Below are 18386 nucleotides of genomic sequence, written 5' to 3'. Positions count from 1 at the left end.
CCTCTGGTCTTCCTACAATTTGTCCACTTCTTTCCTGAAACATGGTGTCTAAAACTGGACACAGTACTTCAGCCGGGGCCTTATCAGTGCTGAATAGAGTGGAAAAATGACTTCTCGCGTTTTGCTTACAAGACTCCTGCTAATACATTGCAGAATGATGTTTGCTTTTTTTGCAACAGTATTACATTGTTGATCCATATTTACTTTGTGATCCACTATAACCCCTGATCTTTTTCTACAGTACTCAGTCCTACGCAGTCATTTCCCATTTTGTATTTGTGCAATTGATTATTCCTTCCTAAGTGTAGTATTTCGCATTTGTTCTTATTGAATTTTATCCTATTTATTCAGACCATTTCTCCAGTTTGTCATGATCCTGTAGAATTCTAAATTCTGTCTTCCAAAGTGCTTGCAACCCCTCCCAGCTTGGTATTGTCCACAAATTTTATGAGTATATTCTCTACTATGGCACCATCCAAATAATTTATGAAGATACTGAATAGAACTGGACCCAGGACACATCCTTGCAAGAACCCACTTGATATGCCCTTCCAGCTTGATTGTGAACCATTAATAACAACTCTGAGAATTGTTTTCTAGCCAGTTGTGCACCCAACCTTATCGGAGGTTTGTCTAGGCTATATTTCTCTAGTTTGTTTATGAGAAGGTCATATGAGACAGTATAAAAAGCCTTACTAAAGTCAAGATACATCACATCTATTGCTTTCCCCCTATCCACAAGGCTCATTACCCTGTCAAAGAAAAATATTAGGTTGGTTTGACATGATTAGTTCTTGACAAATTCATGTTGACTGTTATTACCTTATTTTCTTCTGGGTGCTTACAAAATAGAATGTTTGATTATTTGCTCCACTATCTTTCCCGGTACCAAAGTTAAGCTGACTGTTCTATAATTCCCTGGATTGTCTTTATTCCCCTTTTTATAGATAGGTACTATATTAGCCCCTTTCTGTCCTCGGGGATCTCTTCCATCCTCCAACAGTTCTCAAAGATAACTGCTAATGGCTCAGAGACCTTTTCAGCCCATTCCTTAAGTATTCTAGGATGTATTTCATCAGGCCCTGCTGACTTGAAGACATCTAACTTGTCTAAATAATTCTTAACCTGTTTTTTTTCCTACTTTAGCCTCAGATCCTACCCTCATTTACACTGATGTTTGCTATGTTAGTCATCCAGTCATTGCTAACATTTCTGGTGAAAACTGAAACAAAAAGGGTATTTAACACTTCTGCCATTGTTGCATTTTCTATTATTGTCTTTCCCTCCTTATTATGTAATGGGTCTACCCTGTCCTTGGTCTTCAATAAAGCACCGTGCAATTCAACCTAAGGAATTTGTTAAAAAAAAAAAAAAGTATAAAAATAGATTTGAAATCATTACCAACCAGTATTTCCTTCTTTTCTTTCCTTGAAAAATTAGTGTCTCTATTTTCATTTGGCTGTTGATGTGGCGATCCCTCTCTGTCACCATTTAAATGTAAAGAACTCACTCCATTACCTTCAAAAGAAACGTTTAAAGTTATATAAACATTTTCTCTACATTCAACTTAAAATGTAATAGACAGACATGAATTTGATGGGTCAAATTCTCTGTGGGCATTAACTCCATTGTACACCAGCAAAAAAATTGGCCCATTATAACAGGAAAAGGAGTTGTAATCATTTTAATCCTTTCAAGCCCCTAAACGAGGATCAATAAAACTTCTAAAAGTTTTCAGTATGAGATAGTATGAAACAGAGTCATCTTCACTGACTCTCTTTGTATTTACAGCACATGTGGAGAGAGGGTATTCACAGATTTTTCCTTTACAAACATGACTGCCATTCTCAGCCCAGCTCAGCCCAGTCACTGTAGCTGTTTTAAAGCAAAATCAGGAGTTGCAAAAGCTCATTCTCTGAAAAGATAAGCTTATCATATGTATATCTTCATTAACCTTCTACATTTGGGAAACTAGCTATTTTTTCTTTTCTGTTAATTAACAAAATTATATAGCCACAGAACTTTCCTCCCCCACCCCAACTCTCTCCCTTCTGAGTTAATACCATCTACTTTTTAAGCTAAAGGAGCCTGAAAAATTATGAGTCTCAAGAATGTGAATTTTTAAAAGGCCAAATTTTAACTGATTAGAACTCAAGCTAATTAACAGATTTACTTGAATATTCTTAGTAAATTGAGTTTTCCTCAGGTTATATGCTGAACATTTGAGGCATACAGACTAGGGGTTTTTCCTACAAAATAATGGATGGACTCCCACTTCAAGTGCAAAACACACTCCAACCTTACCTAAGACACGAGTATGGTGCCTCCATTATATATATAAAAACACACGCGCACATAGAATTTTATTCTACAAGTTCTACATGAAAATTACTACCAAATTTTGACAGGTTTCAGAGTAACAGCCGTGTTAGTCTGTATTCGCAAAAAGAAAAGGAGGACTTGTGCCACTTGTGTACTCTACGGTGCCACAAATACTCCTTTTCTTTCGACCAAATTTTGGTCGCTAACAGGGAAAATTGTGTGAATGTGAGGTAAGAGAGTTACCTGTTCTGTAACTGGGGTTCTTTGAGATACGTTGCTCATGTCATTCCACATTAGGGGTGCGCGCTTGCCACATGCACTGGTGCCAGAAGTTTTTTCCTCAGCAGCATCCCCGGGGAGCAGCTCTGGCACCCTCTGGAGTGGTGCCTGCATGGCATGGTATAAGTGGCACCACTGGCTCCCCGCACCCTCAGTTCCTTCTTGCCGGAAACTCCAACCGTGGGGAAGGAGGGTGGGTCATGGAATGGACATGAGCAACACCTCTCAAGAACACCAGTTATGGAACAGGTAACTGTCTTTTCTTCTTCGAGTGCTTGCTCATGTTCATTCCATATCAGGGGACTCCAGCAGTTCCTGTGGAGGCAGGCAGGAGTTCACGGCTGCGCAGACTGTAATTAATACAGCTCTGCCGAACCCAGCGTAGTCTCTGGCCTGCTGAGTGATGGCATAATGAGACGTGAACATGTGGACAGAGGACCATGTCACAGCTCTACAGATGTCCTGGATCGGGATGTGCACCAGGTAGGCCACTGAAGATGCCTGTGCTGTAATCAAATGGGCCCTGACAATCGACAGTGGCAGGACCTTTGCCAGCTCATAACAGGTCCTTATGCAAGAGGTGATCCAGCGGAAAATCCTCTGTGAAGAAACCAGAAGGCCCTTCATCCTATCCGCCATAGCGATGAAGAGCTGGGTCGATTTACAGAAAGTCTTGGTACACTCCAATAGTCAAGGCCCTCCAGACGTCCAGTGTGTTCAGATGCCTCTCCTCATCCGTCTGTGTGGCTTGGGACAAAACACTGGCAGGAAAACATCCTGGCTCACGTGGAAGAAAGATACCACCTTTGGAAGGAAAGCTGGGTGAGGCCGCAACTGGACCGTGTCCTTATAAAACACGGTGTAAGGCGGTTCAGAGGTCAAGGCATTAATCTCTGAGACTCGTCTTGCTGATGTCACCGCCACCAGGAAAGCGACCTCCAGGACAGGTAGGAAAGGCAGCCTGGTGAGCCTGGAGAGGACCAGGTTTAGGTCCTACTGCGGGACAGGGGACCTTACCTGAGGGTAAAGTCTCTAGAGGCCCCTCAGGAACACGACAGTCATGTCATGAGAGAAGACCGTCTGACCTTGGATAGGCTGGTGGAAAGCGGAGATGGCTGCAAGGTGCACTCTGATGGAAGAATGTGCCAGACCCCGGTTCCTGAGCTGCAGTAAGTAGTCCAAGATGGACTACACTGAAGAGCGCGAGGGAGAAACGCTGTGCTCCAACGCCCAGCAAGAAAACCTGCTGGATGGACCTCCTCCGAGCAGATACGCTCCTCTGGATTTAACCACAGAGCATCCATGCCAAGAGGTGTAGACACTCAAGTTTGGGGTGTAGGAGCCAACTGTGATCTTGTGACAGCAGGTCCGGACAGCAGGGAAGGGGCCAGGGAGGGGACGCCGACAGGCTCATGTGGCAAGGCCATACAGGGGCGACCATGATAACCTGTGCCTTGTCCCTCTTGATCTTTACTGGGACCTGGCTGACCACAGGGATCAGAGGGAACGTGCACATAAACTGGAGGGTGTAGCTGTGTGCCACCGTACTGAGGACCCAGCGGTCCAAAGTTATCCCCGACCATGCCAGGAGGGAAAAGGAAAGGTGGTTGCAAAAAACTGGGAAAAATCAGATCCAGGAAATGGACTGGTAGCTCACCCTTGGGCGTACCCTCAAAACGACTTTTTAGCTCCTTGCTTGAAATGGGTCGAGCCCAACCAGGCAGAGAGTGGGGGTGGGTGACTCGTGCGCCATCTATAGCCCTTGGGCTTTTTGTGCAGTGGGTCCTGCCGGGGCTGGCTCTCTTGCCCCTGGGGAAGTTGCGATTTGAACCGCTTACATGCTGGGCTCGGAAAGTAGAGCTCTAGAGTTTTTAGGGTAGTTCGGGAGTCCTTCAGCCCATGTAATTTGTTGAACATCTGCTCTGCAAACAGGGCCTGGCCGTCAAAGGGGAGGTCCTGAAACAAATGCTGATCCTTGGAGGACAACCCAGAGAGGAGCCGCCAGGACATTCGCCGCATGGAGATGGCGGACACCATGGTGCGGGCGGTGGAGTCTGCTGTGTCAGATGCCGCTTGAAGGGTTGGCGGCAGCTGTGCCCTCGTCAAAGAGCACCCATAATTCTTTACAGGAACCTTTGGGGGGCAGGGGCGGCATTCTCGAACTTAGCTGCAGACTGCCACATATTAAAGTCGTAGTGGCCAAGGTGGTTGGCCAACCTCAACTGTAAGCTAGACGAGGAATAAATTTTCCATCCAAACAAGTCCAGTCGCCTGGAGTCTATTTTTGGGGGTAGCTTCAGGTTGCCCCTGGCATTCCCTGTGCTTAACTGCCTTGACCACCAGGGAAGGATGGGAGTAAAGGTATTTGTGCCCCTTATTCGGGACAAAGTACTTACGCTCTGCCCGTTTGGCAATGAGGGGCAGAGAGGAGGGGGTTTGCCACAAGGCGCTGGATATCTTCAATACCCCTTCATCAAGGGGAAAGGCCACCCTAGCAGGGGCTATGGAGGAGAGGACATCAAACAGGGAGTCTGCTTGCTCCTCCAACTCCTCTGCCTGCAGGCCAAGGTTGTACACGACCTTTTTCAAACAGCTCCTGGTGCGCCGTAGCATCATCCTGAGGAACCGGGTGAGGGGGCTCCGTGATGGCCTCATCCGGTGACGAGGAGAAGGCCAGTACCGCGGATTCCATGGCACCAATTTGTGGTCCAGCAGGCTGTTCACCTTAGTCCACATGTACTTGTGGGGGTCTTATCCCCTGGGGCCTCAAGCACCGGAGGGAGTTGGGTTGTTGAGGCCACAGGCCTGTCAGAGGCTCCTGACACCAAGTGAGCAGGCTGGGAGAACCCCCACGGGTTTCAGGGTACCACAGCGCTGGCCACTAGGAAGGTTTCAGTACTGACAATGCAGGCAGCACAAAGGGTCTGGGAGACTGCCCCAGCGATGTGGAGCCATAACCGGAGCGATTGCTACCCAGTGACCCAGAATCACTGGAGTGGCGACTCCATGCCCGTTGATAATCATGGTCGCGTCTAGGGGAGGACCAGTCCGAGCGGAACGCGTGCCTGCATGGGGACCTCGGTGACTAGCAGCGCTCGGCGGATCCGCGACAGGAGGCCAGTGATCCACACCTCACGCTTTGAGACCGTAACTGGGACGAGGAGCGGGACCTGGAGGTATCGCGGGCCGGGCGCCGGGGTGATCTCCCTGAGTACGGTGACACTCATCTTGGGGATCGCTGGAGGGGCCCACAGCTCCAGTCCTCTGATCATTCCCAGGATCTGTAATGGTGTTCTGGTGACGCAAAGGGCCGGTCCTGATGCTCCTACCGGGAAGCGCGTGCCTCCGTGGGTCTGTGCCAGGTAACTGGCGAGGTCCACCTCGAATCCCACTTCTGGTGCCCAAGGTCTAGTGACCGTAGAGGGCTCCGATGCATCTGCCTCTCTCACTCCAAGGCATGATAGCTTCGAGCGGGTGAACGGTAGCAGGCAGGACGTCCCCAATGATGGGGAGTGGTACCGTTGGGGTGAGGACGGTTGGAAGGTCCCCAGGAGGGCTTACCCCAAGGTCTGGGCCCTGCTGGGGCTGGTGTGGGCGGCACCAGGACAGTCAGGATTTCCTGTGTGGCCTGGAGTGCTTAAGGAGTCGAGGGCACCTGAAACTGATGAAGGCCTGCCTCTGTGTCCGACCTTCCAGGCAAGGAATGGGGTGGGCTGCATCGCTCGACATGAGCTGAGGCCTGACTTCCCGACGGGGGAGATGAGCCTCCCAGAATAGGTCTTAACTCGCCCCCAGCCCTGTCCTTCCCCTTGCTGGAGTGAGCGCCAACTTCATCAAGAGCACTTTGAGTCTGATCTCAAGTTCTTTCTTAGTCCTAGGTTTAAAGGACTTGCAGTTTCGACACTTATGTGCCCTTCACCGAGCCAACTGAGACAGCTACTATGCGGATCGCTCACAGGCATGGGCTGTTTGCAGCGATCATAGGGCTTAAAGCCTGGGGACAGGGGGATGCCCCGTTCCCCCGGCTAAGTCCCCGATGGAACTAACAAGACTAACTACTGCTAAGGGCTAACTAAGTCAACTACTAACTACGTACAGTAACTTTACAAGAACTCTAGTTCATACGAACGAAGCCTAAGGAACGCTAGTAAGAGCAGCGAACATTCTGTGCACCATCACTGGCAGCAAGAGGGAACTGAGGGGGGGGGAGCCAGCAGCACCCCTTATATCATGCCATGCAAGCGCCACTCCAGAGGGCGCCAGAGGCACTCCCCTATGGATACTGCTGAGGGAAAAACTTCCGGCACTGGTGAATGTGGCGAGCACACACACCTAATGTGGAATCGACATGAGCAAGCACTCAAAGAAAAACTAAATATTACTGAAAGACATTTCAACCACAATTTGATACCATGTCTCTCACACTCAAACACACCACCATATACTGATTAAATTCACACCAACCCTATATTAATCATCAAAACATGTGAACATATAACCAATACACATGGTCAGAGTAAAGGCTGCATGTTGGCTGTTTAGCATGAGGATAGACAAAAATGTGCTTTTGTGGATAGAGGAAGGGATGTAGTTGTAGTTAAGAAGAGGAAATAATAAGTGGAGTGTAGATAGATGTTGAATAACTGTTGCTTATTCCCTTGGATTTTGTCTGTGTTGGTGGGAGATGTTAACTCAAAGTTAATAATTTTTTAATGCAGCGTTACTTTGTTTATAATAGCTAAATGTTTAAATGTATTACATAAAGGTATGTTTACAGTAATGTAACAGTAAGGCCACAGTGGAAACAGCAAGATGCACTACGAACCTGGGCGCCCCATCATCTCAGGCATTGGCACCCTGACAGCAGGATTGTCTGGCTATGTAGATTCCCTCCTCAGGCCCTACGCTACCAGCACTCCCAGCTACCTTCGAGACACCACTGACTTCCTGAGGAAACTACAATCCATCGGTGATCTTCCTGAAAACACCATCCTGGCCACTATGGATGTAGAAGCCCTCTACACCAACATTCCACACAAAGATGGACTACAAGCCGTCAAGAACACTATCCCCGATAATGTCACAGCTAACCTGGTGGCTGAACTTTGTGACTTTGTCCTCACGCATAACTATTTCACATTTGGGGACAATGTATACCTTCAAATCAGCGACACTGCTATGGGTACCCGCATGGCCCCACAGTATGCCAACATTTTTATGGCTGACTTAGAACAACGCTTCCTCAGCTCTCGTCCCCTAACGCCCCTACTCTACTTGTGCTATATTGATGACATCATCATCTGGACCCATGGAAAAGAAGCCCTTGAGGAATTCCACCATGATTTCAACAATTTCCATCCCACCATCAACCTCAGCCTGGTCCAGTCCACACAAGAGATCCACTTCCTGGACACTACAGTGCTAATAAACAATGGTCACATAAACACCACCCTATACCGGAAACCTACTGACCGCTATTCCTACCTGCATGCCTCCAGCTTTCACCCCGACCACACCACACGATCCATTGTCTACAGCCAAGCTCTGCGATACAACTGCATTCGCTCCAACCCCTCAGACAGAGGCAAACACCTACAAGAGCTCTATCAAGCATTCTTACAACTACAATACCCACCTGCAGAAGCGAAGAAACAGACTGATAGAGCCAGAAGAGTTCCCAGAAGTCACTTACTACAGGACAGGCCTAACAAAGAAAATAACAGAACTCCACTAGCTGTCACCTTCAGCCCCCAACTAAAACCCCTCCAACGCATTATTAAGGATCTACAACCTATCCTGAAGGATGACCCAACACTCTCACAAATCTTGGGAGACAGGCCAGTCCTTGCCTACAGACAGCCCCCCAACCTGAAGCAAATACTCACCAACAACCACATACCACACAACAGAACCACTAACCCAGGAACCTATCCTTGCAACAAAGCCCGTTGCCAACTGTGCCCACATATCTATTCAGGGGACACCATCACAGGGCCTAATCACATCAGCCACACTATCAGAGGCTCGTTCACCTGCACATCCACCAATGTGATATATGCCATCGTGTGCCAGCAATGCCCCTCTGCCATGTACACTGGTCAAACTGGACAGTCTCTATGTAAAAGAATAAATGGACACAAATCAGATGTCAAGAATTATAACATTCATAAACCAGTCGGAGAACACTTCAATCTCTCTGGTCACACAATTACAGACATGAAGGTTGCTATCTTACAACAAAAAAACTTCAAATCCAGACTCCAGGGAGAAACTGCTGAATTGGAATTCATTTGCAAATTGGATACTATTAATTTAGGATTAAATAGAGACTGGGAGTGGCTAAGTCATTATGCAAGGTAGCCTATTTCCCCTTGTTTTTTCCTACCACCCCCCCCCCCAGACGTTCTGGTTAAACTTGGATTTATGCTGGAAATGGCCCACCTTGATTATCATACACATTGTAAGGAGAGTGGTCAGTTTGGATGAGCTATTACCAGCAGGAGAGTGAGTTTCTGTGTGTGTATGGGGGTGGGGGTGGGGGGGAGAAAACCTGGATTTGTGCTGGAAATGGCCCACCTTGATTATCATGCACATTGTAGGGAGAGTGGTCACTTTGGATGGGCTATTACCAGTATTACCAGCAGGAGAGTGAGTTTGTGTGTGTGTGTTTTCGGGGGGGTGGGGGGTGGGGTGGGTGAGAAAACCTGGATTTGTGCTGGAAATGGCCCACCTTGATTATCATACACATTGTAAGGAGAGTGATCACTTTAGATAAGCTATTACCAGCAGGAGAGTGGGGTGGGAGGAGGTATTGTTTCATGGTCTCTGTGTATATAATGTCTTCTGCAATTTCCACAGTATGCATCCGATGAAGTGAGCTGTAGCTCATGAAAGCTTATGCTCAAATAAATTGGTTAGTCTCTAAGGTGCCACAAGTACTCCTTTTCTTTTTACGAACTAAGAATGAGCCTGATCCTGCATTTGTTTAATATTGGGCAAACTAATAGAGCATTTGTCAGATCAGGCCTTAAACTCCATATCAAACACCAAAGAAATGCTTACAAACAAATAGGAAGGAAGCACAATTAACTGCTATATAATTACTGAAACCAATTCATTTGTTTGTTTGTGAACCTTTGAAGCCCAGTTCAACTCTCAGGTATGTCCACACAACTCCAACTGACTTAAATGGGAGTTTGCACAGCAGAGCAGAATTTGAAACTTAGGTCTATGAAAACATACAATGCTGCCCGCTGTTACACAGTTTCAGCATATTTTTTCACCTTGAGTATGTTGCTTAAGGATCCAATCCTGTCCCCACTGACATCAAGAGGAATTTTGTCAATGACTACAATGGGAGGTGTATTTGGCCCAGGTAAGTTGACATCAAGAGGAATTTTGTCAATGACTACAATGGGAGGTGTATTTGGCCCAGGTAAGTTGTCGTGTACAGTTTTACTGCAACTGGTTTTCTTGTACTATTTTTGCTACTTTCCCACAAAAGTACACATTGCCACAGGATGAGTTATGTGTACTTGTCTAAGGATGTAGAAATAAGCTGAATTACATTCTTTTTAGAAATCCCCACACACTGCTTGGTGTCACTTGTATTACCTATAGGATTAGGCTTCGGGGGAGGCAACCGAGGAGGGGGTGGTCTAGGTGGAACTTGTGATGTTGACTTTGCTGGACCGTCTGAAACAGGACATCTCTTGATCGTTCCTTGATTATCATCTTCAGAAGAATGACCTTCCTGTGGTATGCAGATGGATTTAGGCTGAAAAATAAATAATTATATTAATGAATACAAACAAAGTAATCTATCTAGGCATTTATACCACACTCATCAGAGCTCTGTATTGTACGTATCCCATGAGTGTACTGATAAAGAAAACTGTATGCTCTGTTAAGCAAAACAACGTTTACTGCAGAAAAATGCTTAGCAATAAAAAAAGTTTCTTGTACTAACAGAAAACTCAAATTATTAAGCAGTGCACTGAAATCATGACTGGTCTGCTGAAATGTCACTACTCATGTCAGGCTCTGCATTCTAGGTGGTCAGGCCTGGTGGTTGGAGCAGTGGTCATAGCTGGACATAGAATCAAGACCGGGCCAAGGGTATCACTGATACCGGGGTCCAGGGACAGGCCGTGGGTCAGAGTCTGTGGACAAGCAAAATCATGATCACAGTCAGAAACAGGCCAACATTCAAAGCCAGGCTGGAGTCAGTCTAAGGGTCAGGAGGCAGGTGCAGAGCTGGAGGAGAGGCGGGGTAGGGCACGGACAAGGCTGAAGCGGGCTGGAACAAGGCTCAGGCAAGGCTGGGGCAGGAACAGGAACTGGACCGAGAGCAGGCTGGAAGCCTAGGGAGTCTAAGACTGCGAGGCAGTAGGCGCGTTCCTGGACAAGTAGTGTGGTTGCACAGACTGCCTTGCAGCTCTGACAGGGCCAGAGAAATACCTGTGCCTGGGGGTCATCTGACCTGGTCCCTGTTCAGGGATAGGTTGCTGCAGCATTCTTGAGGGCTGAATCACTGCAGGCTCTGCTTATGGGATAATCAGTGCAAGGAGTTGCTGCAGCATGCCTGAGCTATAAGACTCTGCAGCAGGCTCTGTTGGAGGAGTGAGTCATTACACCTATTGAGGCTCTGGGGGATCTAAAGGTCACCCCCCCACCACCAGTCTAACAGGAGGAGCCACTGGACTCAGGCATCAAGAGATTATGGGGGAGAACAAATGATAAAAACAGTGACAGGACTGAGGGTCACAGGGTCAAACACAGGGATCCAGAGAGGGACCCCGAGGGGTGAGGCATGGCAGCTGAGTAAGCTGGCTGTGGGTTTGGCCCACAGCTTATGTCCAACAGGTAATCAAACCAGAGGTATTTAAGATAAAGTATAGAGCTGAATTATCAGAATGGAGGCTGGATATCATAGTTACCTTGAGCTGACCTTTGGGACTTGGAAACATGACCACAGGTCTATGTTTTTGGGAGGACCCCAAATCAGTACATGGCTGCAGAGGGCAGTGTCAAGCAGACACACAATGATGGCACTAAACCTGTCGCTAGCTCCCTCCCAGTCATCCATCTGAAGCTGAGCTGGTTCTTCTGTGAACTCTGACAGAGACATGGGCACTTCAGTTGCACAGGAGGACTACTGCAGACAGGCATGAAAAGGGTAATCCATTCATCCCATCTTTTCTGGAAACAGCTTGGCTATCAACTTTATATAGCTAGCCCAGTCAAGGAGCAGGTAGAAAGATCTGCAAACCATCGACAGTTCTTAAATCTAGTCTGTGCCTTTTCGCTTAGTTGTTTCCCTCCTGTATACAGGCAAATTGGAGTAGCAGTGACCTCAGTTCTCCTGCCCCACTAATCCCTTTTCTTTTGTCTTTTTTTCCAATGCATTAAGTACAAACAAGTTTTCTTAGGCATCAGGCATGCATCTGTCCTTGCTCTAGTTCTTCTTTTCTACCACACCTTGTTATTATAACAAATGACAGAATGCCACTTTGCATTCGAGTCTGGGTTCCAGCAAACACGTAATGGACTTACCCAGCAGTGTTTTGTATTTTCCAAAATGCTACTCAAACATTAATTAACCCTCACCATGTCAGGTGCTTGGATAACGGTGCTAAGCATGGTACAAATGCTTAAACAGATACATATATAATTTCCATTTTATAGATCGGGAAATAGACACAAAGGGAAGCTGGTGTCCCCCAACACATAGTAAGTCAGAGTAAGACCCAGGATTAAAAAAAGTGAGAAATCTTCAATGCTTGCCTCAGATACCTAGAACTTGCTGGCTTTCATATTACTCTTCCACAGCAGGCAAAATACATCGAATCAAGTCTTAAACTGCCTTTTTTTTTTTTTTTAAACAAACATTGTTCCCATTTATGGCTTCGGCACTATAAAGCAACTGAATTGTCTGTTCTGCATTTTTGTTATTGTTATTGACTGTCCTACTCTTGGAACCTTAAGACCCCAAGTTTGTCTATCACTCTTGCTCATTACCTCAGCATTCACAGCACCAGCTGAAGATGGTGCAGAGATGGAAGACCCTGCTTATGTGTGGCCTTTACTGATGCAGCTTTCTTGCCCTACAGTGCCATCCATAGGACATTTCACAAGAGTTTATGTCTGCTGTTCTGTGGTCAATTATGAGAAGTGGAAGACTCATGGTTAATTAATATCTACAGAACATGGAGGCAGCCATAACTGGCAAGGTCAGGTTGTGCCAGTTGCAAGGCTCGCAAAGGTCCCAGCTGTAAAATGGAAAGGTACAGCACTCCCTGCCGAGGAAGGGAGCAATCACAAATGTAACAGCAGGCTCATTAGGCTAGAATCCACTGGAGCCAGGAACCCCATGGGCCCACTGAGCTGCAGAACTGGCTGGGCAGTGGGGAAGGGTAACACTAGGCTCCAGGGGCCTGTGACTTCATCGAGCCCAAGGAGAGGGCTGGTGCGCATGCTACTCTAGGGTCAGAATCTGCAGAGTGAGGAAATAAAAATGAGATCCATCAGAAGAGTATGAAAGGAAAAAAGCCTGGAAAGAAGAAAACAGCAGAGGCAGACAGCACAAGTGTAGACTGCAGCTTTTAGCTGCAGATATATGGTTGCAAGAGACTGGGCAAGATGGCATCTAACAGACTCTTAAAGGGCAAAGTTTTGATGCCAAAACACAGGATTCCTATAGACCTCTCTGCACAGCTAAAAGCAGGCATGATTAACCCACCCAGAATTGGTGAACTGACACACTCAGAATAAGATATAGGATTTTTTTGCACCTTTTAATTTACTTTGAATGTACAATGAAATTGTAGATCAGTTTTCATGTAAGTGACAGAATTTGAAATCTGATCTGTGCAGACAACCATTTAAGTATCCCATCATTGCATCTGAAGTTAGTAGTCAGACTTTTGCTGTGGTGGCCCCTGTGGTGGGAATTCCTGTCTCCCTAGCCCCAAATCCTTCTAATACCCAATCTAATCCCTTCCTAAATATTAATGGTACAATCATAAACACCATTTCTGTATTGCTGAATACTACAGATTATATTACACATATTTTCCCAAATTAGAGATGTACACAAATATCTGAAAGGTCAAATCTCACCTTGATAAATCTGGGACCAAAAGAAGTTTTGAGTAAAGTTTTCAAAAGTGCTTAAGTCAATGAAACTCCTAAATCATTTAGGCACTTATGACTTTAAAAAAAAAAATCTTTTTAGCATATTTCTTCCCTTATGTAATACAGTGGAAAAACCTGCTTACCTTCGGTGGTAAAGGAGGTGGCACTTTAGGTTTAATTGTAGCGCTACAAAGAAAACAAGTACAGATCATTTAGAAGTTATCCAAATACAGATCTCTGACATCCTCACAATGCTTTATTCTTCATACGGTCACGTAGGATTTATTTTTAAAACACTATACAAATAATTGAAACATCCTGAGCTTTTTGATCAATACCAGTGTTGCTTCTAAATACTTACACTACGTATATTTTCAGTGTTGCTCCCTCCTTTGCCCCAGATACAAGCAGGAGGAACCCAAGTGCCCCCGGAGACCTCCCCTGAAGTCATAAGTTACTATTTTGAAATGCTCAGCTGTTGAGGCTATATGGACTTGTGCAGGAGAAGAGAGGAGAGATCCTCAACAGGGAGACTTAGAGAGGACACAGCACGAGTCTAGCATGTGTTGAAAGAAAAGAGGAGGGAATTTAACACTTAAGTGCGAAATAGAGGATATTAGTTGGATTTACTAAAAAAGTATTTGTGGTCGTGTGGAATGATGATGATGATATCGGATTACAATAGTGTGTTGAGGTGTGCGGCAAGTGACCACACCTGGGGACTCCACATAGCTGGGCCGTGGCTGAGGACAGTGCACACCTACTAAATGGCTGCTCACCTCATACTGGCCTATCAGGAAGAATTTCCAAACTCCACATTGCTGACCCTGAGACTACTGAATGCCTAAAGCATGTGATGCCTACCTAAGCCCTTTTGACACTTTTGATTATTTTTTTAAACTTGTACAACTTGACAAAATTGGAGAAATGGGCTGAAATCAAGAAGATGAAATTCAGTGAAGTGCAAAGTACTACACTTAGAAAGGAAAAATCAAATGCACAACTACAAAATGGGGAATAACTGGCTAGGTGGTAGTCCTGCTATAAAGGATCTGGGAGTTATGGTGGATTGCAAACTGAATATGAGTCAACAAGGTGATGTAGTTGCAAAAAAGGCTATATTCTGGGGTGTATTAACAGGAGTGTCATATTTAAGACAAGGGAGGCAATTATCCTGCTCTATTAGGCACTAGTGAGGCCTCACCTGGAGTACTGTGTCCATTTCATGGGGCTACGCTTCAGGAAAGGGGTGGACAAATTAGAGGGAGTCCAAGGGAGAGCAACAAAAATGTTAAAAGGTTTAGGAAAGCTTTCTGAGGTTGAGGAGGGGTTAAAAAACATGGGCATGTTTAGCTTTGAGAAAAGACTGATGGGGGACCTCATAAAGTCTTCAAAGATATAAAGGGCTGTTATACAGAGGACTGGGATCAATTGTTCTCCATGTCCACTAAAAGGTAGGACAAGTAGTAATGAGTTTAATTTGCAGCAAGGGAGATTTAGGATAGATAATAAGAAAAAACTTTCTAACTCTCAGGACAGTTAAGCTCTGGAACAGGCTTCCAAGGGAGATTGTGGAATCCCCATCACTGGAGGCTTTTAAGAACAGGTTAGACAAAACACCTGTCAGGGATGGTCCTGTCTTAGCACAAGAGGTTGGATGTCATGACTTTTTGAGGTCCCTTCCAGCCCTACATTTTTATGATTCTATCATTCTGTGATCACTGTTTAATCTATTTTATATTTTGTATTTTCAACTTTTTTCCAATCTTTACTGTACGACCTGTGCATTTGCAAATAATGATGATGAAAGCAGCAAACATCATTCCTTGGACGGCTCATGGACCTGACCATTGGATTCTTCATATCAACCATATGCAAAGCAGCAAATCTGCTCACAGCATATTATTAACCTACTATTCGGTAATGTGATCAGTAATATCTTCAGGTTTTCCTTTTCTTTGCAGAATTCTGTATGGACCCGAGTTCTCACGAAGCAAATATTCAACAGCCTGTTCTTGGAGAAAAATATATCAGCATAAAACGAAAAGCTATTTCAAGTTTTTTTTTCCCCAGCACTGTGTTGTAAAGGATTTGCTGTATTTTTGGTCTTGCATTCCTACACTGTTGTACAGCCTGTTCTGTTAAAAATAATATTTTTCTTATCTTTTGGAAGTATAAAACATTTTGTGTGAACAATTTTGAGAATGCAGCCCTGTAATCTTGAATTCTTGCACAGGGTTTTAACTGCTTTTGAATTATGCTGCTCCAAAAAAAGGGTTAAGAAAATATCCAAGAAGTGAGAACTATTTTGGAACACTCTTATCTTCCCTTGCCTGGTTTCCCTAAGACCTTCCAGAGAAGTTCTATCCCAGCATAAGATCAGGTTTATTTTGGTTTGGAGAAGGGGAGTTGGAGAAGGATTTGGAAGAGGAGTTCAAAATCCAGTTTATACTAGGAACCTTGTTTCATCTTTAACAATGAAAGTAACTACCTTCTCTCTCATTTAACCTCACTCAAATCCTCTGTATCATATATCGAAGTTAAAATCTTGAAAATTTTCCTTTACATCCTTCTCTGCATCTCAGGCAGACATCACAGGATGCTATGTCATTGCTGGAAGATAGATCAGAGATGTTGGATTAGCTATCAACACTGGTTGCACAGAGGCTATTGGCCTGGATTGTGTCAGTGGCATCAACGGAATGGCTAACACAAAGTATCAGAACTGAAGGCATGGGGTATGGATCCTGGATATCGGTACATACAGAGCTCCTTGAGGGGTCCAGGCAGCATCAGCATTGGGACACAGCTTTGATGCACTTGAGTTGATGCAAAAAACTTCAACACAGCCAAAGTGATATGATTGAAGGAAGACACAATTCACCAGAGTACCCAAGCATTCAAGATATAAGACCCATGAATCCTTTCCTATCTTCAGGATTGTGGATTGCATCAACTTGAACGTGGCTGGGGTAGGTTGACACTTTGGTTGCTTCCATCGAGGGCAAACGTGGTTGCATGTCAAGTGCCAAGTGCACTCTTCAACAATGACTTGGTCTTGTGGAATTTGTGTGAAATAATGTAAGTGCTGAGCCCTCAATGTGCTCTATAGAAAGACACCAGGGGTTCAGCTGAATGCCTCCACAGTACTGAGGCAGAGCTTTAGACTCACTCCATCAAGCTGATATGAGAAGGACGGATGCAGAGCTTTAGTGACCAGATGACAGCCATGAATGTGGAGAAGACACCCAAACCATGGAACATCTAGTGAAGCAGTGCCCTTCAAGATCCTTCTCTGGAGGGACAGCCTTGATTCATCCATGTCACCAGAAGCCACACAGTGCATGACAAACTTGGATGTCAGCCTTTAGTGGTGTTTTTCAAGTTGCCAAAAGAACAAGTAGAAGACTGAGCTGTTGAGACTGAACTGGCTCATTCACGGTTGATGCCTTCAAGGCTTCTTGCCAGACTTATAGAAAGTTTCAGAGAAAGCCAGTACAGACCTTCTGGTTCTCTCTCTAGGACCTGACTCTTTGTGGTGAAGTCTGTGAGCAAATCATGGTCCTTTTGGAGGCAGAGAACACACCAGATGTGTCTGTCCATAGGGAACATGGTCAGACTGAACTCAAAATCTCTCTCGAAACTACTGGGCACTTTCTTACATAGCCTGAAAGAAATAATGAAACAAACCATAGAAACACAAAAGGCACATGAAAACATTGATGTGAAACTTCTGACTAAGCAGGAGCTAGGAGTAAGGATCCCTAGCGTATCAAACAAAGCAGCCACTGCAAAGTGCTCCAGGAAAGCAGGAGCCAAGAGGTTCAAAGTCCTGAGACATTAAGTAGGTGGCGTTGACTACAGACAGATATAAAGAGGAAAAAATGTTAAACAAAACTTAAGAGACATGAACTGAGCATTAGAAGAGGCATCAAACTGAGCTGGGTTGCAGCACAGACAACAGCATTGCAGCTATCCAACACAGCTTCTTCATCAAGTGCAATCAAAATGGAATTGGTGGAATGAAGTGCTGTGGGGATACCTACATTCCACTGCATAAGTGGCCTGAGCTATCCCACTCGAACAAACAGCTTTGAGCAAACCAAGTTCCTTGGTCACATGTAGGGGCATGGATCCAAGAGTAAGTTCTATCACAATCTTATCTTTGAAGATAATGCAGGTTTAAAAAAAAAAAGTTGTAAATGATGGCTTTTTTAAAAAAAAATTTAGAGGAAAAATTAAGAACTTTTCTACATGTGTCACTCATCTCAAATAGCATATATGCCCCATTTTGAAAAGGTCACTAATAAATAAATAACCATGTTTAATGAGATACCATCTGCCTCTGAAATCATGTACCACAAATGTAAGTATATTTAATATTCCTTTTCACTTCTCCTCTGCCTCTATTATAATTAAACTTAGATTTAGAATAGTCATATTATTTGTTCCACTGAAATTTAATATGAACTAAAACTTTCCAATATGATATTTTTAATGTTGTAAATAATAAAACACTAGGGTTTCTGTTGCAACAGATGATTTCATTAGCTCAGTGTAACTACACTAAAATTGGAAAACGGGGTAAACAGCGAGGTGGCAAAATTTACAGATTATACAAAATTACTCAAAATAGTTAAGTCCAAAGC

General features: G+C 44.9%; 1 protein-coding gene across 4 annotated transcripts in view; it reads right to left on the bottom strand.

Annotated features, from left to right (window-relative positions):
* The window catches only part of MAP4K3 (mitogen-activated protein kinase kinase kinase kinase 3), a 136096-nt gene that overhangs the window by 39761 nt on the left and 77949 nt on the right, over positions 1 to 18386 (bottom strand). For all 4 annotated transcript variants that reach the window (XM_077814168.1, XM_077814169.1, XM_077814170.1 and 1 more), the window contains 3 exons: positions 13881 to 13923; positions 10216 to 10378; positions 1406 to 1518 (listed from right to left, as the gene is read on the bottom strand). In XM_077814168.1, coding sequence (XP_077670294.1) covers positions 1406 to 1518; positions 10216 to 10378; positions 13881 to 13923 — 319 coding nt within the window. The remainder of the gene's footprint in view (positions 1 to 1405; positions 1519 to 10215; positions 10379 to 13880; positions 13924 to 18386) is intronic.

The sequence above is a fragment of the Eretmochelys imbricata genome, chromosome 3, assembly GCF_965152235.1.
Source record: "Eretmochelys imbricata isolate rEreImb1 chromosome 3, rEreImb1.hap1, whole genome shotgun sequence".
NCBI lineage: Eukaryota > Metazoa > Chordata > Testudines > Cheloniidae > Eretmochelys > Eretmochelys imbricata.
This window is presented reverse-complemented; position numbering and strand designations above follow the sequence as displayed.